At 43.0% G+C, this 20,214-nt stretch overlaps 1 protein-coding gene across 1 annotated transcript in view; it reads right to left on the bottom strand.

The window, feature by feature from the left end:
* LOC126484194 (uncharacterized) overlaps window positions 1-20,214 on the bottom strand; it is a 549,250-nt gene that overhangs the window by 502,349 nt on the left and 26,687 nt on the right. The window contains exons 3-4 of the mRNA XM_050107608.1: window positions 14,775-15,360; window positions 607-781 (exon numbers count right to left, since the gene is read on the bottom strand). Coding sequence (XP_049963565.1) covers window positions 607-781; window positions 14,775-15,360 — 761 coding nt within the window. The remainder of the gene's footprint in view (window positions 1-606; window positions 782-14,774; window positions 15,361-20,214) is intronic.

Genomic DNA, 20,214 nt, shown 5'->3' with positions numbered 1-20,214 from the left:
TTTATGAATAAAAATTACTACTTTTTTTTAAAAAAAAGTTTTCTTTAAAAATGAAAACCTTTGCACTGCTGCTATGGTTACTTGATATTTCGATTTTTTATTTGGTTATTAGAAAAAAATTTAAAAAACACTTGTTACAACAGTAACTAAAACAAACATCAAAAAATACCGGTTATTTAGAACTAAAATAACGGTATCGGTTTTAACTGGTCGGTTTTTCCTATCCCTAAATCCCCAGCGCCCCTCAGCCCGCTCGTGGGCAGGCTCTAGGGAACTCGCCAGGCGGCCATGTTACACGCATTTTGCACATGCGCAAACCACTAGAAGTTACTATTTTATCTTGAGGAAGACAAAAGAAGAACAGAAAAACATCAGCATGTACATATCACACAGCTATAGCAATAATTACAATACTATTATCAGCAACAACAGTATGATGCGAGGATTGCAAGATGTCTTTGAAAACTATAAAGACGTTAACTCACCAGTTACAAGGAAACGTGTGGTGACCAAGGCTAAAAGTAAGTATGTAATATCACCGGTCGCGTCACTTACCCACTGGTTTGCGAGACCCGCTTTCTGATATGATGGAGGCTGTGTACTCACCCTTTGGCGGTCATGAGCTTGTTGGCGCTGAGTGTCTCTGCATCGGGCCCTTCCTGCACCAGACGTTCGCTCGTGGTGATGGCACCGTTGCTACTGCTCGCCGACTTGATGTCGCTGTTGCTGTTGCTGTTGCTCTTGCTGCCCTCTTGTTTCACCGAGCCTTGCTTCTCCGACCCTGTGGACAAGTACACCCGTCTCACATAGAACCAGGAGGTAACAGAGCGGATTATACGGTAACTAACGGGACTAGTTTTACAATTCTGCATGATCGTTTCTGCCATCACATATATTGCTGAAAGGAGGCTACACCAATTCAGATTCTGTGGTAGGCGATATTGTGCATACTTAGAACCGAAAAGTAGTTCCGTGACACCATTAAGCAAATTAAGTAAGTTTACTGATACGAAGGTGAAATAGCTCCACCTCTCAGTATAGCATCTCAAATAGCTCAGTGTGGCAAATCTGCATCGACCCATGTACTCCGCAGTTCGCCGTATGGCACTCGGCCGAGGCTTCTTGGACCTGTTATTCGCCGCTTCCTTTCATGTTTCCATCGTGCACTGGGAAAAATCACTGTATTCACCTGATCACGCAATAATCTGGCTTGTATTGTTATGAGGGCGCCTCCGTAAAAATTTTGATACATGATAGAGACAGTAGAACAGTTTCATGGTCCTTTCTGTCTAAACTCCCGTCCTTTAGCACAATATCATAAACCAGGACAACAAAAATAACCCGGAGAAAGTTGAAGAATTTTGGGAGATACTTGAAATGGAACTGGATAGATGCTCAAAGAAGAACATAAAAATGTTAGTAGGCGATTTTAACGCACAAATAGGAAGGGAGAAAAAATACCATGGAACAGTAGGCCTCTTCCCAGGTCACAAAAGAACTTCAAAAAATGGAGAAAGGCTTATAGAGGTATGTAGGCATTTCAACTTGAAAATAATGACAACACATTTCAAAAAGCTGAGCCGAAAAACTAAAACATGGAGATCACCAAATCCACTTCTCGGAGAATTCCAAATTGACCATGTGGCTATCTCACTTCATTGTCAAGAAGAAATTCAAAACACTAAAGTGCTGAAAAGCCTTGATGTTGATTCAGACCACTATTTGACTACGATTAAATTCAGACCACTCCCATTTCGAAAAGAGAAGAAAACCTTTTACAAAATTCCAAAATATAACACAGAAACTTTAAAAAATGAAGAAATTAAACAACGGTTTCAAATAGCATTGCACAAAGATAGCGATGGCATATCCACAATAAATAAGGAAGCGGGATGGGAGGAGATCAAAAACGAAATAGTTGAAATAGCAAAAGAAAATTGTCTCGTGAAAAGAGTAAGAAGACATCCATGGTGGGACAATGAATGTGATGAGAACCTGGAGAAGAGACAGAAATTGTGGCAGAAATGGAACTCCACAAAAGATCCTCAAGATCTTGACAATTTTAAAATCCAGAGAAGAGAAACAGCCAAGCTTTTCCGTAATAAAAAAAGAAGACAATTTCAGGATAACCTAGAACAGATTGAGGAAGACTTTAAAAGAAATAATTCTAGAGATTTCTACAAAACTTTTAGAAAACAGCTAACCAAATACCAATCCCCAAATTTATGTTTTAAAGATGAAGAGAACAAGCTAGGTTTGACAAACAAGACTAATTGTGAAATATTAGCAAAATATTTCGAGAATCTACTAAATTGTGAACCACCCAAAGATAAAATGAGTTTTGAAAACCACCGAAATACTAATACCGAGTCAAAACCTCCAGACGCTGAAGAAATAAAACACGTAATACACAGTCTAAAAAACAATAAAGCCCCAGGTGAAGACTCCATAGTACCAGAAATCCTAAAAATAATGGATACCAACCTCCCACAAGTTTTGGAACATATGTTTAAGAAGATCTGGGACGAAGAAAGAATTCCTGAAGACTGGCAGTGTGCCCTGATACACCCACTACACAAAAAGGGGGATAAGATGAATGTTAATAATTATAGAGGGATCTCGCTACTACCAGTAGGATACAAAATTTTGTCAAGGAAATTACTTCAAATTGTGGAGCCAGTTCTGGATAAAAAAATAGGTGAATATCAAGCAGGTTTTAGACAAGGTAGATCCTGTGTTGAACAAATATTTAACCTGAAAACACTAATTCGTTACAGAATCTCAAGAGGCCAGAGATTTGCAATAGTATTTGTAGATTTCAAAAAAGCATACGACTCGGTAGATAGAGAAACATTACTGAAAGTATTGGAAGAATTTGGGGTCGATAAGAAAACAATTCAAATTATCAAACAGACGCTAACAAACAGTAAGGCCAAAGTTAAATTTATGGATGAAATTTCAAGGAAGTTCGAAATTAAAACAGGTGTTAGACAAGGTGATGGTTTATCCCCAATCCTCTTCAACTGCGTACTGGAAAAGATATTGAGAATATGGAAAGAAGAACTCAAAGGCACCAAGAATGACATCAGAATTGGAACAAAAAAAGAAAAAATAGAAGTGGACTGTTTAGCTTTTGCAGACGATCTGGCAATAGTTACAGAAAACGAAGAAATAGCTCAGAACTACCTGGAGAAACTACAAGAAGTTTCGGCCAGAGCTGGACTGCAGATTTCATTTGAAAAAACCGTGTATATGTCTAATCATAGAAATAACAAGAAAAATCTTATTACTAAATACGGCAATATTAAGAGAGTAGAAAAATTTAAGTATTTAGGTGAAATAATTCAAGTGAATGGTTTAGACAAGAGTGCAAACCAGGCGAGAGCAAGGAAAATGGAATTTGCTTTTCAAAAAACCAAAGACATATATAACAAAAAAAACATTTCGATTCAAGCTAAATTAAGACATTATAAAACTGTCATTAGACCAGAATGCCTGTATGCATCGGAGTGCCTAACTCTTAACAAAAAGGGGGAAATAGAAAACATTGAAAAGAAAGAAAGGAAAATTTTGAGAAAAATATTAGGACCGAGAAAGATTGGAGAAGAGTACAAGCTAAAGAGTAATAAGGAAATATACAAAACTATTGAGAAAGTGAGTGAGGCAATGCGTAAACGCAGACTAACGTTTTATGGTCACCTGTCGAGGATGGATGGAAACAGACTAACAAGAAAAGTGTTTGAACATAGTAACAGGAACGAAAAAACCAACAATAAATGGATACAGATGGTGAAAAAGGATTTGGCCTATTTTAATGTCACCCGTGAGTCAATCAGGGACAGGGAAAAGTTTAGACAAATAGTGAACGAAATTAAGTGTTTTCCAGAAGAAACGAAACTAAAGAATAACAGGAAATGGTCGGAAGAGCGGAGGAGGAACCACTCGAAAATGATGAGGAAATATTGGGAAGAGAGAAAAAAAGATCAAAAAGCCGGGCAAGTGAATTGTTGAACGTGGTCCAAAGATGGCCGAAATCGAAAGAAGAAGAAGAAGAACAATATCAAGTTTGATATGTCCCATTTTACTGCGTGTGTGCCCCAAGGCTCTGACCTCACTCCTCTCCTTAATATCATTTACATTGCTGATGTGCGTAAACCATTTCCATTTGTTCACCTCCTTCAGTTCGCTTATGATACCAGTTTCCTATCCTTACCCTACACCTCAAAAATCTCAACAGTTTCACAAACTCCAGTGTAACCGGCTGACCTAGTTCTCGTTTGGTAGTATGTATGGACATCCCCTGGTGCACTGTCTGACATCGTAACGCGCCCTGTATTCCGCCCGCGCCCCCGAATGGCTTTGATTACGATACCATCCACGCCCAGTGCTCTCGCATGACGTCGCCTTCATTATGCAATCATTTCTAAAGTAATACCAACTGTTGTACAATAACTTTACTATGTCAGTGTAGAAGCAGAACAAAAGAAGTAACATTTCCCACTTTTCAAGAAAATGAAGTAATTACTTTTATAGTTGTTGCATATTTTTCCATGTCTTTATGATCAGCAGTATAGAAAGCTACAAAATTCAAATTTGTCAGAAACCTGAAATTTTGGATACAATATATATTAATTTGGTTGAATTTTCTATACTTACAATATTCAATGAGCAATTTCGGTGGAAACTAATGCCACGCAAAATTCAGTAGAGTATCTGTAGAGTATCTGTAGGTATTCAAAGAACATGTACATTAGTATATTCTGCAGAAATTATTAGCGTTTCAATTATTTCAGTTGAGCGTGTGTTCTGTTGCGAGATAGGCACAGGGTCCTCCATGGGTCCTGATAACTTGCTGCATGCGTGATGGCATTGACGCGTGTAAAAGGCGAATGGCGTCCTGTGGTACAACCATCCATGCTCCATTTACGTGGTTCCACAGGTCATCTGCGATGGTTGGCATTGGGAAGCAGCATTGTACCCGTCGTTTCATCATATCCCACACATTTTCGACTGGCGACAAGTCTGGTGATCTGGCGGGTCGGAGCAAAAGGTTGACATCCTGTGACACAAAGAAGGCAGCAACATGTGGTCGTTCATTGTATTGCTGAAAAATGTCTTCTGGGCTGTTGTGCAGAAAGGATATGGCTACGGGTAGCAGGATGTCATTCACGTAGTCCACAAAGGTCACAGTTCCCTGGACACGCACCAACCGTGATTTTTGATTATACCCAATAGCACACATCACCACAAGGCCTTGAGTTAGGGCTGTATGTCTCGTTTGAATGCAGTCACTGTGATGCCGCTCCCCCTGTCTTCAGCGAATCAAAATGCGGCGATAATTTTCAAACAAACAGAACCTGGATTCGTCCGATAACACTATCTGATGCCATTCCTGTCCCAAGTGAAGTCGTTCCTCACACCATTGCCATCTAACATGTTTTGTCACATTCGTCAAAGGAAGGCAGAGAAGTGGACGACACACACGTAACCCAGGCGGTAATAAACAGCGACGGACCGTCATCACCAATAGTGTACAATGTGTCCCACTTTTCCAGTGTTGCGCCAGAGCCAAGGAGGACGCAGATCTGTCCTGAAATGCCATTCGGATGAGTTGTCGATCTTCTCGAGGAGTGTTGTGGGTGTTCCGACCTGATCCATCCCGTCGTGTTCTACGACTTTCGCCCGCATCTCGTGGTCGTGCGGTAGCGTTCTCGCTTCCCACGCCCGGGTTCCCGGGTTCGATTCCCGGCGGGGTCAGGGATTTTCTCTGCCTCGTGATGGCTGGGTGTTGTGTGCTGTCCTTAGGTTAGTTAGGTTTAAGTAGTTCAAAGTTCTAGGGGACTGATGACCATAGCTGTTAAGTCCCATAGTGCTCAGAGCCATTTTTCTACGACTTTCCGTGAACCATTCTGCAAACACCCGCTGCACTGCCTAAACACTTCGCCCCACAGAGCAGCAACTTCCCCGATGAATGCACCATATTCTATCATGCCAGTAATGTGCCTTCCTTCAAACCCACTGATTTGGCGATGGGATTCGCGCATACGTCTGCGAGGCATCCTGTGCGTCTGTTCAGGTCACACTGATTCATTACCTTCGGTTTATAGCCACAACGAGAGCCTCAGGCACCTTTTGCTGGCAGGTGGTGTTGCGCCGCGATATCGATGTTGACCTTGAACGCTTAGGCCGACGTGGTTCAAATGCTAATTATTTCTGCAGAAAATGTCCTCTTTTAGAAAAAGAGAATGGTCGATTTCAGTTTGTTGGGAGAATTATACGAAAGTGTAGTTCATCTGCAAAGGAGTCCGCATACATCTACATCTACATCTACATGAGTACTCTGCAATTCACATTTAAGTGCTTGGCAGAGGGTTCATCGAACCACAATCATACTATATCTCTACCATTCCACTCCCGAACAGCGCGCGGGAAAAACGAACACCTAAACCTTTCTGTTCGAGCTCTGATTTCTCTTATTTTATTTTGATGATCATTCCTACCTATGTTGGTTGGGCTCAAGAAAATATTTTCGCATTCGGTAGAGAAAGTTGTTGGCTGAAATTTCGTAAATAGATCTCGCCGCGACGAAAAACGTCTTTGCTTTAATGACTTCCATCCCAACTCGCGTATCATATCTGCCACACTCTCTCCCTTATTACGTGATATACAAAACGAGCTGCCCTTTTTAGCACCCTTTCGATATCCTCCGTCAATCCCACACCGCGCAGCAATATTCTAACAGAAGACGAACGAGTGTAGTGTAAGCTGTCTCTTTAGTGGACTTGTTGCATCTTCTAAGTGTCCTGCCAATGAAACGCAACCTTTGGCTCGCCTTCCCCACAATATTATCTATGTGGTCTTTCCAACTGAAGTTGTTCGTAATTTTAACACCCAGGTACTTAGTTGAATTGACAGCCTTGAGAATGGTACTATTTATCGAGTAATCGAATTCCAACGGATTTCTTTTGGTACTCATGTGGATCATCTCACACTTTTCGTTATTTAGCGTCAACTGCCACCTGCCACACCATACAGCAATCTTTTCTAAATCGCTTTGCAACTGATACTGGTCTTCGGATGACCTTACTAGACGGTCAATTACAGCATCATCTGCGAACAAGCCAAGAGAACTGCTCAGATTGTCACCCAGGTCATTTATATAGATCAGGAACAGCAAAGGCCCCAGGACGCTTCCCTGGGGAACACCTGATATCACTTCAGTTTTACTCGATGATTTGCCGTCTATTACTACGAACTGCGACCTTCCTGATAGGAAATCACGAATCCAGTCGCACAACTGAGACGATACCCCATAGGCCCACAGCTTGATTAGAAGTCGCTTATGAGGAACGGTGTCAAAAGCTTTCCGGAGATCTAGAAATACGGAATCAACTTGAGACCCCCTGTCGATAGCGGCCATTACTTCGTGCTACTTGTGCCGTGTTGCCAGCCGCACCAGTTTCACTTTCGCGGCGGTCGCACTGAACACCGCCTCGGTACTAGAGGGCGTACGCGACCACCGTGTATGGTGGAGCACCGAGGCGTTCTACACAGCTAGAAGGTTTCTTGAAACTGACAAGGAACTCCTTGAGTGCGAGGTCGCAGCTTCAGTCATAATGAGGCTCATTTGAAAGCGCTGTGTTAACAATTACGACAGTAAACACGATGGCTGCTGATGAGGCACCATGTGCGTCAGGAGGGCTATAGAAAATGGGTGTCGAAGAGGTGCAGAGATCAATCTTCTATGGAATGAATGTATTACATTTCACAAAATGGACATCGTCGACATTCAAGAAACGTTCAAAACAAACTGTTAGCGTGCATCATGAACACCGAATGAAAAAAGGCGTTCCACGGTGATCGTAAAGGCTCACACTGTCAAGATCAAAGGCGAACTCCTTGGGAGTTACAAACCGTGCCGGACGTGCAGCTAGGTCTTCCACTCGTAATGAATGCATGTAGAATCGTATTGGCGTAGAGGAGTGATGAGAACTGATGGAATGTGATGGCGTCCAGTGAAATTTGAAACGGTCTGTTATGTAGTTTATCGTAAAAGGTGTAGTTGTAGATAGTACTACAATATGTTTTATAGGCATGCAAAATACAAACATCCAGAGGCTGAATTTGTCCAATAGTTCCAGGTGCTATGAATTTCATGAAGGATAGTTTGCTCTAAAGGGGTATGATTTTTATGCGCAGACCATGAATAAAGAAGAAGCAAGCTATTTTGACCACCAATTGGCCAAAAACCATGCTCATACCATAGTTGTAGTTCTGTTACGCTTATTTTCCCATTCTTGCTTTCTGTGACGTAAATATCCCCAACTGCCCTTGCAAGATCACGCATATGAGAAAGAATCGTAGGGGCCGGAGCACCCCATCTTCTTGCAACACAATAAACAACTTTACAGCCAATTTATCATGTAGATTAACAGTCGGCATAATCGTCACCGAATGCGTTAAGCCGTTGGCGTCAGTTGACTTTGATACACCTCTGTTGATACCTCTAATTTTCTGGGTTCCTTTCATATCCATTTCCTCTTCAAATCGCGATGGTCTACTTGAAAACAAATTCCTTACTGAACTTTGAGACAACTTTGTGTATCTACAAATTTTCGATACGATTCCGCAGTTTGCTGTGCATCGTTAAGGTGATGCTTTGTTTGGAACTTGTTACCTCACATCTTCCAAATCTGTAGCATTGAAATTACGCAACCATCCACTGCTTCCCTTGAAATCACCGTAGCTTATGTCACGAGCAGTTTCATGAGCATAAAGTGATAGGTCAGTATCATGCACATTCTGTAAGTTGTAACATCCTTGAAACGTGCATACATCAGTTTTTGTAACAATTGTGCCTTGTCTTCCCTTGAATATCCGTTGTTTTTCTTATGCACTACACCTTCATATTGCTGCAGTGTTTTTCGAAATCTGTTCATAATTGCTTATTACTATGCAGCGGATGATCTTCCATGTACGTAACTACGTTTAGTATCCGTTCCTTGGACAACGATTGTCCTTTTCACTGGAGACGGGATTTGTGGCTCCCTGTCCGACAAGTATGATCAACTACATGGCTTGACACCTGTTTCAGTATCGTTTTCACTTGTTAAGCACGTATCGTCATCACTGTACTCCTCATATACATCGTCCACACAGTCTAGAGTACACGACACCATACGTTCCTTTGGTTCACCTTGCAGAAACGTTAATACTTCATCTGCCACTTCTTCCTCACTCTGCGAAATTCTTTACGTCCCTTTCTGATGAAATGTCAACTTCGGCAACTATTGCTGTAGATATAATGCACTGTTTGCTTTGTTTATCTTTGCTATTGCTTTACTCTGTATCAACACCACTAGCACTGTGGCACTTTTGTCAGTTACTTGTCGACTAAACAGTTCAATTATGCTCCATAGCCTCAGGCTATGCTTTCCATTGGATATCTCCGATCCCACCCCCTGTTACTATTGGCAGCCAATATTGCGGTTGCACGATAGACAATATGTGGGGCGTCGAATACCGTAAACATCATTGGCCTTTCTCAAACGTCGGACAAGATGGGTCCATTGTGAGTGAGCTAGTCAACATCACATGGGCGGCTGACTGCGACCGTTGCTGGCGGAGAGCTATGGCTTCACTTCTGCTAACCTATGGAGACGTTACAGAACGTGGCAGGTTCCTAATACGCGGCATGTCAGCAGGGCTCCTGAGACGACTGTCAGCTACCCAGAAGAAACCTGAGGAGCCTAGATTTTCCTTTCAATCAGCTGCTGAAGTAAAATTCTATGTTCGTAATTTTATAATTTCAAATTCAACCTGTGGTGATTCAGATTATCGGAGCTAGGTATTGAATCTCAAATCCTTCGGTGGCTGGTGTGCCTGCCTAATTAAGTTCAAACTCCTTAATTTTTTTGGTAAAATCGCCTTGCACCTAATTATTGAGTTCAAATTGTTGTTATTATGATGCCTGTTGTGTCGTGATCAAAAAATGCCTCTGAGCACTATGGGACTTAACATCTATGGTCATCAGTTCCCTAGAACTTAGAACTACTTAAACCTAACTAACCTAAGGACATCACACAACACCCAGTCATCACGAGGCAGAGAAAATCCCTGACCCCGCCGGGAATCGAACCCGGTGTGTCGTGATCAAATTCAAATTTAAATACTTGACACAGCAGCCATTGGCCCTGATATTAAGTTTAATTTCATGGCTTTTGGTAAACTGGCCGTTGAACCTAATCACTACGTTAGAACTGTTGTTCCCATTATTTTATCTGTTGTCTTTCAATCAAATCCAGTTTTTTTAAATTTAGTATTAATTTTTTGGTAAGCTGTACGTTAAGCCTAACTTTTGAGTTTCAGCTGTTTTTTGCCGCGCGGGATTAGCCGAGCGGTCTTAGGTGCTGCAGTCATGGGCTGTGCGGCTGGTCCCGACGGAGGTTCGAGTCCTCCCTCGGGCATGGGTGTGTGTGTTTGTCCTTAGGATAATTTAGGTTAAGTAGTGTGTAAGCTTAGGGACTGATGACCTTAGCAGTTAAGTCCCATAAGATTTCACACACATTTTTTCAGCTGTTTTTTTGTGAAATTCAGTTTTAAAATTGTTGGCCTTATTAAATTCAGTTTTAAAGTTCTTTGGTAAAATTTTCGTTGGGTTTGAATATTTACTCGTTTTAATAAGAGTTGTTATAAAAAAAATAACCCACTTAATCATCCAACCCTTCCACTCACCTATGCCTCTGTTACACAACTCATTCTTGAGTACTGCTCGAACGTCTGGGATATGCGAAGGTCGGATTAAAGGAAGATCTACATCTACATGGATACTCTGCAAATCTCATTCAAGTGCCTAGCAGAGGGTTCATCGAAACGCCTTCACAATTCTCTTTTATTCCAATCTCGTACAGCGAACGGTAAGAATGAACACCTATATCTCTCCGTACGAGCTCTGGTTTCTCTTATTTTATCGTGGTAATCGTTCCTCCCTATGTATGTCGGTGTCAACAAAATATTTTCGCATTCGGAGGAGAAAATTGGTGATTGGAATTTCGTGAGAAGATTCCGTCGCAACGAAAAACGCCTTTCTTTTAATGACTTCCAGCCAAAATCCTGTATCATTTCAGTGACACTCCCTCCCATATTTTGTGATAATACAAAACGTGCAGCCCTTCTTTGAACTTTTTCGATGTACTCCGTCAGTCCTATCTGGTAAGGACCCCACACCGCGCAGCAGTATTCTAAAAGAGGTCGAACAAGCGTAGTGTAGGCAGCCTCCTTAGTAGATCTGTTACATTTTCTAAGTGTCCTGCCAATAAAACGCAGTCTTTGGTTAGCCTTCCCCACAACATTTTCTATCTGTTGCTTCCAATTTAAGTTGTTCATAATTATAATGCCTTGGTATTTAGTTGAACTTACGGCTTTTAGATTAGACTGATTTATCGCGCAACCGAAGTTTACGAGTTCTTTTTAGCACTCATGTGAATGACCTCACACTTTTCGTTATTTAGGGACAACTGCTACTTTTTGCACCATTCAGATATCTTTTCTAAACCGTTTTGCAGTTTATTTTGATCTTCTGATGACTTTATTAGTCGTTAAACGACAGCGTAAACTGCAAACAACCGAAGACGGCTGCTCAGATCGTCTCCAAAATCGTTTATATAGATAAGGAACGGCAAAGGGCCTATAACACTACCTGGGGGAGGATATCGAAGCATTTCAGAGGTGCGCTGCTAGATTTTTTACCGGTAGTTTCGATCAGTAGGGGAGTATTACGGAAATGCTCCGTGATTTCAAATGGGGATCCCTGTCGGGAACAAAAAGTTTTTTCTGTGAAACTTTATTGAGAGAAATCAGGCAACAGAATGGTTCGGCAGCCGCCAGCGGGGTGTAAGCATCGCGAAGACAAGATAAATGAGCCATCATATGGAACAATACAGGCATATGTTTTTCCCTCACTACAGTCGGAATAGGCCAGGAGCAGATACCCTCCACCTTGCACCGTACAGTAGCTTATGGAATACGTAAACAAGTTGATGTAGATGTAAAGCCCGTTTTACACCAGCGAATTTCCGGTCAAAATAGACTATTCAAAGTGCGTGCACTTTTTGTACCCGCGTGTAAAGCGACCAACCAGGGCACGAGTGTGTGTATGACGTCAATGATCTATTGACTGTGCCGAGTATGGAGCTCTAAATTTCCGAGTATGCTGCACACTACGTATTCGCAGAAACAACAGACCCTGGCGGCATCCGATAAAATCGAAAGTTAACCTGTTCTGGAGTAATTTTCTCTTATCATAGAAATGGATTCTCTGCCTTAGTGTCTCTTTAATTTTTATTGTGTTGTTTGCTTTGTTTTCATGACACATTGCAAAGCTGCACACTGTCCTGAATTTTTCCTACTAACGTTGTCTTAAAAGATAGATGAAATGTCTGAAACGATGGAGGCATCTACATTTTTGAGAGAAAAAGCTTACACTGTGCATAAATGAGATAAACGTGTTTTAATGAAAATTATTTCAACAATGAAAAAGTCAGAATTATTTGACGAGAAAAGTAATTTTCGATGTTTTTGGCACTCAGAAAGAAAGAAAACAAGATAGAAATGCTAAAGTAAAAAGACGCTATTTACTGCGTTCTAGATATTGTTTAATGTATTTGGAAGTACATATATTTTCAACAAATAAATGTATACGTCCTGAAATGATCTGAGGAGTGTATAGAAATTATCACGCTACCTTTGACAGTAATGTTCACTATGAATTCCCCTTTTGACCCTAATATACTATTTTACTCTTGCTTCTTCCTAAACTTTGCTACTATATTCCTATTTTTTATAAAAAAGAACAATCAATCATTACGTCACTTTTGCAATTCAGATGCCAAACTGTAAAAGAAAATGTTGCACAGAATAGAAAACTGAAGTGAAATAATACGTTCCCTAACACAAAATAGTAAATTACTGATGTAATCAAATAGCTCTGAGATAGCTATTGCAACAGAGGCTACCCATTGCACGCAGCATTGTTTCCTTTCCTCCACCTACAAGATGGGTAGCCGACATCTAGGTTCTGAATGACATCTCCTTTTCCCTCTCTGAAGTAGGAACTTGTAGTTTTGAAAGCTGTGAGTGTGGTTACATACGTTGGTGTGTTTCTATTGGCTGAGCCTTTTACAAGTATGTAACGGCCAGTCTGTTCTTTGTGGAAATATTTAATAATCACTTCCTATCGATAGTTGCTAAGCTGAGTAGAAATTTAACAAACTCACGGAACATTTACAAGCTGGTGAACCAGGACATTGGCACAACTGTATTCGTCTGCTTGTAAATGTTCTTTGAGTTGGTTAATTAGAAGAAAATAGATATTAAATCACTTATTATGTCGCTGGTGATCACTACGCTGTAATGAAATATAAAAGAGGATTATGAAGATATGAGCATCACACTTCAGTGTCGCATTAGATGGCCGGCCGGTGTGGCCGTGCGGTTCTAGGCGCTTCAGTCTGGAACCGCGTGACCGGTTGCAGGTTCGAATCCTGCCTCGGGCATGGATGTTTGTGATGTCCTTAGGTTAGTTAGGCTTAAGTAGTTCTAAGTTCTAGGGGACTGATGACCACAGATGTTAAGTCCCATAGTGCTCAGAGCCATTTTTTTTGCTTTAGATCCCTTGAGTGCCGGCTGCGGTGGCCGTGCGGTTCTAGGCGCTCCAGTCCGGAGCCGCGCTGCTGCTACGGTCGCAGGTTCGAATCCTGCCTCGGGCATGGGTGTGTGTGATGTCCTTAGGTTAGTTAGGTTTAAGTAGTTCTAAGTTCTAGGGGACTAATGACCACAGCAGTTGAGTCCCATAGTGCTCAGAGCCATTTGAACCATTTTGATCCCTTGAGTAATGTATCGCGTGCATAGCCAGGTTCCAGACAGATTAAAATACTCATTGCTCTTTCTTTCCTGGGATTCTCCCTATTTACGGAGGCTTCAGATGAAGGACACTTGCTCCCCTCGGATTTTCTATTTCAATATTTTCTCTGAAGTTCACTACTACTAGCATCACATCATTGCATAAAGGAAGGTGATGTACGCCATTTGCTGGCAACAACGTGGATTTCGTTCTGTATATTTGAAATATTTGTGCTTCTTAGTTCGAGGTGGCATTTGCCTAGACAGTGTAGGCGATGATTTAAAACAGCACACAGTCTGCCCAGTACGTGTACGAGAACAGCCATCATTAGTTAACCAAAATGACTTTTCACTCTGCAGTGAAGTGTGCACTGAAATAACCTTCCTGACACATTAATACTGTGCGTTAGCCCGGAGGCAGTTCTCACACTTCACAAGCAATATTTTCGTTAACGTTTAAACGAAAATGACCACACGAAACAGACGAGACACGGTACAGGAATGAAAAGCCACGGCGCTGCAGCAGATTCAGTTGTGTTGAGCGTAAAAAAAAAAAAAAAAAAAAAAAAAAAAAAAAAAAAAAAAAGTGGCTGCAAGTACTATGGGACTTAACATCTGAGATCATCAGTCCCCTAGACTTAGAACTACTTAAACCTAACTAACCTAAGGACATCACACACATCCATGCCCGAGGCTGAATTCGAACCTGCGACCGTAGCAGCAGCGCGGTTACGGACTGAAGCGCCTAGAACCGCTCAGCCACAAGCGCGGCTCGTTAAAGGATTACAACTAATAGTTCAGTAGTGAGTGTAGTGTGATACAAGAAGATGGGTACTGTAAAAGAGGCTTTAGTAGGCCCTGCTGAGCCTACATACCCGCTTTGCGCGCCGTGGGCACGCCCATGTGGCTGGTCTTGACAGCGCCCGTGGCTGCCTTGGCCGCAGCCGCTGCCCCCGCCCCCGCAGCCACACTCGCGCCGCCCCCGGCAGCCGGGGCCTTGCCCTCGGCGGCCGCTTTCGACGCCAGCAGCTTCTTGACCAGCGAGGCGCTGTCGACGCGCGGGCCCTGGCCGCCCTCGGTGCCTGCATCGCCGCCACCGGAGGAAGATGTCGGGTTCCCAGAGGCCTTGCCGGGGGATTCCGTCGACGTCGCTGCCGCCGCCGGCTTGGTGGTGGAGGCAGCCGGGCCGAGTGGTGGCGCAGCCTTGTTGGAGGCCACGGAGAGGCTGGCGGCGGGCTTGTCGCTCTTGTGCTGCTGCGGCTGCGGCTGCGGCTGCTCCTGGGCCTGCGGCTCGGCTGCGGGGTCGGCCAGCTGCAGGGCGGGCGTCGTGGTGGAGGCCACCAGCGCGATAGACGTGTCGGGCGTGCTGGGCGTGGCCGGTGCTGCGGGGGCGGCGGAGGCGGCGGGGGCAGCAGACACGCTGATTGGCTCTGCCAGCAGCGATGCCGACGCCAGGTGTACCTGCACACAGGGACCATACGGAACCATCTTGCCTCATTCTCATCATTACTGAACAATCAGTTTAATAAGCCACAGCTGCAAAATACTAACGCGAATTCTTCCCGGACGAATGGAAAAACTAGTAGAAGTCGACCTCGGGGAAGATCAGTTTGGATTCCGTAGAAATGTTGGAACACGTGACGCAATACTGACCTTACCCCATGTTGTTGTTGTGGTCTTCAGTCCTGAGACTGGTTTGATGCAGCTCTCCATGCTACTCTATCCTGTGCAAGCTTCTTCATCAACCAGTACCTACTGCAACCTACATCATCCTGAATCTGTTTAGTGTACTCATCTCTTGGTCTCCCTCTACGATTTTTAACCTCTACGCTTCCCTCCAATACTAAATTTGTGATCCCTTGATGCCTCAGAACATGTCCTACCAACCGATCTCTTCTTCTAGTCAAGTTGTGCCACAAACATCTCTTCTACCCAATCCTATTCAATACCTCCTCATTAGTTATATGATCTACCCATCTAATCTTCAGCATTCTTCTGTAGCACCACATTTCGAAAGATTCTATTCTCTTCTTGTCCAAACTATTTATCGTCCATGTTTCACTTCCATACATGGCTACACTCCATACAAATACTTTCAGAAACGACTTCCTGACACATCTATACTCGATGTTAACAAATTTCTCTTCTTCAGAAACGCTTTCCTTGCCATTGCCAGTCTACATTTTATATCCTCTCTACTTCGACCATCATCAGTTATTTTGCTCCCCAAATAGCAAAACTCCTTTACTACTTACCCCTTATCTTAGAAGAAAGATTAAGGAAAGGCAAACCTACGTTTCTAGCATTTGTAGACTTACAGAAAGCTTTTGACAATGTTGACTGGAGTGCTCTCTTTCAAATTCTAAACGTGGCAGGGGTAAAATACAGGGAGCGAAAGGCTATTTACAATTTGTACTGAAACCAAATGGCAGTTATAAGTGTCGAGGGGCATGAAAGGGAAGCAGTGGGTGGAAAAGGAGTGAGACAGGGTTGTATCCTCTCCCCGATGTTATTCAATCTGTATATTAAGCAAGCAGTAAAGGAAACAAAAGAAAAATTCGGAGTAGGTATTAAAATCCATGGAGAAGAAATAAAAACTTTGAGGTTCGCCGATGACATTGTAATTCTGTCAGAGACAGCAAAGGACTTGGAAGAGCAGTTGAACGGAATGGACAGTGTCTTGAAATGAGGATATAAGATGAACATCAACAAAAGCTAAACGAGAATAATGGAATGTAGTCGAATTAAGTCGGGTGATGCTGAGGGAATAAGATTAGGAAATGAGACGCTTAAAGTAGTAAAGGAGTTTTGCTATTTGAGCAGCAAAATAACTGATGATGGTCGAAGTAGAGAGGATATAAAATGTAGACTGGCAATGGCAAGGAAAGCGTTTCTGAAGAAGGGAAATTTACTAACATCGAGAATAGATTTAAGTGTCAGGAAGTCGTTTCTGAAAGAATTTGTATGGAGTGTACCCATGTATGGAAGTGAAACATGGACGATAAATAGTTTGGACAAGAAGAGAATAGAATCTTTCGAAATGTGGTGCTACAGAAGAAAGCTGAAGATTAGATGGGTAGATCACATAACGAATGAGGAGGTATTGAATAGAATTGGGAAGAAGAGGAGTTTGTGGCACAACTTGACAAGAAGAAGGGACCGGTTGGTAGGACATGTTCTGAGGCATCAAGAGATCACAAATTTAGTATTGGAGGGAAGCGTGGAGGGTAAAAATCGTAGAGGGTGACCAAGAGATGAATACACTAAGCAGATTCAGCAGGATGTAGGTTGCAGTAAGTACTGGGAGATGAAGAAGCTTGCACAAGATAGAGTAACATGGAGAGCTGCATCAAACCAGTCTCAGGACTGAAAACCACAACAACAACAACATAGTTATTTCATCCCGCTCGCCCCACATGGGAGGGGGACGCTGTCAGTGGTACTATTCTCAATTTTAAAAAAATTATAATGAGAATATACAAATAAAATTTTGTGCATTTTCTGTTTTAGACTAAAAATCAAAGACAGACATCTAAAAAAGGCAAATATATACACTACTGGCCATTAAAATTGCTACACCACGAAGATGGCGTGCTACAGACGGGAAATGTAACCGACAGGAAGAAGATGCTATGATATGCAAATGATTAGCTTTTCAGAGCATTCACACAAGGTTGGCGCCGGTGGCGACACATACAACGTGCTGACATGAGGAGAGTTTCCAACCGATTTCTCACACACAAACAGCAGATGACCGGCGTTGCCTGGTTAAACGTTGTTGTGATGCCTCGTGTAAGGAGGGGAAATGGGTACCATCACGTTTCCGACTTTGATAAAGGTCGGGTTGTAGGCTATCGCGATTGCGGTTTATCGTATGGCGACATTCCGGCTCGCGTTGGTCGAGATCCAATGACTGTTAGCAGAATATGGAATCGGTGGGTTCAGGATGGTAATATGGAACGCTGTGCTGGATCCCAACGGCCTCGTATCACTAGCAGTCGAGATGACAGCCATCTTATCCGCATGGCTGTAACGGATCGTGCATCCACGTCTCGGTCCCTGAGTCAACAGATGGGGACGTTCGCAAGACAACAACCATCTGCACGAACAGTTCGACGACGTTTTCAGCAGCATGGACTATAGTTCAGAGACCATGGCTGCGGTTACCCTTGACGCTCCATCACAGACAGGAGCGCCTGCGATGGTGTACTCAACGACGAACCTGGGTGCACGAATGGCAAAACGTCATTTTTTTGGGATGAATCCAGGTTCTGTTTACAACATCATGATGGTCGCATCCGTGTTTGGCGACATCGCAGTGAACGCACATTGGAAGCGTGTATTCGTCATTGCCATACTGGCGTGTCACCCGACGTGATGGTATGGGGTGCCATTGGTTACACGTCTCGGTCACCTCTTGTTCGCATTGACGGCACTTTGAACAGTGGACGTTACATTTCATATGTGTTACGACCCGTGGCTCTACCCTTCATTCGATCCCTGCGAAATCCTACATTTCAGCAGGATAGTGCACGACCACATGTTACAGGTCCTTTACGGGCCTTTCTGGATACAGAAAATGTTCGACTGCTCCCCTGGCCAGCACATTCTCCAGATCTCTCACCAATTGAAAACGTCTGGTCAATGGTGGCCGAGCAACTGGCTCGTCACAATGCGCCAGTCACTACTCTTGATGAACTGTGGTATCGTGTTGAAGCTGCAGTGGCAGCTGTACCTGTACACGCTATCCAGGCTCTGTTTGACTCAATGCCCAGGCGTATCAAGGCCAGTGTGGGTAGAAAGATAGGGGTGTGGAGGCAAGAAAAATTTGGATATGAGGTGAATAGTGGGAAATACAGTCGGTGGGAAAGAAAGAGGGTGAGAAGTAATGTGTCATATAGCTAGGGTAATGGTTGTAGTAGGAAAGGGATGGGGATGGATGTAAAGGAAAAGGAGGGAGGAGCTCTGTTGTGGAATGGGATAGGTGTGGAAGAGTTAAAGTTGTAGGAGGAATAAATATCGGGGCAGATCTCATTGTCTGGGAGAGTGTTGAAACTTCGTTGGGATAGGATATGAAGTGTGTGTAGGTGTTGGGATGGCGGGGTATATTCGTGAAGACCTGCCAACATACCAGGCTTGGTGATAAGAGAGGAGACAATGGGGTAATTAGAACCTAGTTTGTGGAGAGTAGAGGTGATGCGGAGGTGTTCGATGTGGGTGAGGAGGAGTGAGAATTTGATGAAATGGTAGAGGAACCAGGTGGGGGGAGGTAAATGGATGCAGAAAGCGAGACAGAGTGGATGACGTTCGAGGATTTGGAGCGACTTATAGAATCTTGGTGTGGTGGAGATATGCATAGCATATGCATATGCATAGCAGAGGATGGGCCAGGTCAGGATTTTGTAGGAGTGGAGAATAGTGGAAGCGTGTAATTCCCAAGTTCAGCTTGTTAGTAGTTTTAGTGGTTTTAGTCTATTGTGGGCCTTTTGTTGGATGGTTAGTATCCACGTTAGTTGCCAGTCGAGGGTTAGTCCAAGATATTTTAGTGTGTTCATATTGTACAATGTCTCGTCTACATCTATTAGAGATGCTAAATTTTCATTGCACAAATTAAAGAAGAAGAAGGGAACAGTAGCGGTTAACATTCTGTCAAGACCGAGGAGGGAAAATTTTAATGACTGGGGAGAAATCACGAAGGATTGTGCAGGATTCAATTTTCTGTGCACACATGTTTCATATGCGGTGAGGTATTTTGTTATAAGCTAGATGTGATGACCCCATTCAGTGTAGTGTTTCCTTGTTTTGTTAGCAGATAACGTGAAATTTTACTCTCGATTAGTAATGCAGCTGCGCTCTCCCGTGGTCACCGCGGTCACCGCGGTCAAAAGTATGAGCTGACAAAACAAGTTACTGTCATGTGGCTATTTTCATAATTGTGAATTGGTTGTCGGTCCGCAGCAAGCAAGCTATATGTATTTTATTTAAACAGGCAAGGGCGATAGTGATACGCAAATAATTTGGTTTATTTATTTTGTGAAATATGTGACGACACGGACCTTTGAAACTCAACGGTTAGCGTTCTGACAATCGGACTCCATCCTGGGTTACTCATTTCAACGACTATCAATGTTACTCTCACATCAGCTCTACACCTCTCTGCAAGACGTTTATAGCAAATACTGGAGAAAGTATTTCACACACATAACTGATATCAAGAAAAAAACAGGTCCATCATGGACACATTCCTCATTTTGCTTCATACCCTACTACGACCGCTGCAAAAAACAACCAACTAAGGAAGATGTCTTCATGTGA

Source organism: Schistocerca serialis, chromosome 6 (assembly GCF_023864345.2).
Source record: "Schistocerca serialis cubense isolate TAMUIC-IGC-003099 chromosome 6, iqSchSeri2.2, whole genome shotgun sequence".
Lineage (NCBI taxonomy): Eukaryota > Metazoa > Arthropoda > Insecta > Orthoptera > Acrididae > Schistocerca > Schistocerca serialis.
Note: the sequence above shows the minus strand (reverse complement) of the source record. Positions and strands in the feature narration are given on the sequence as shown.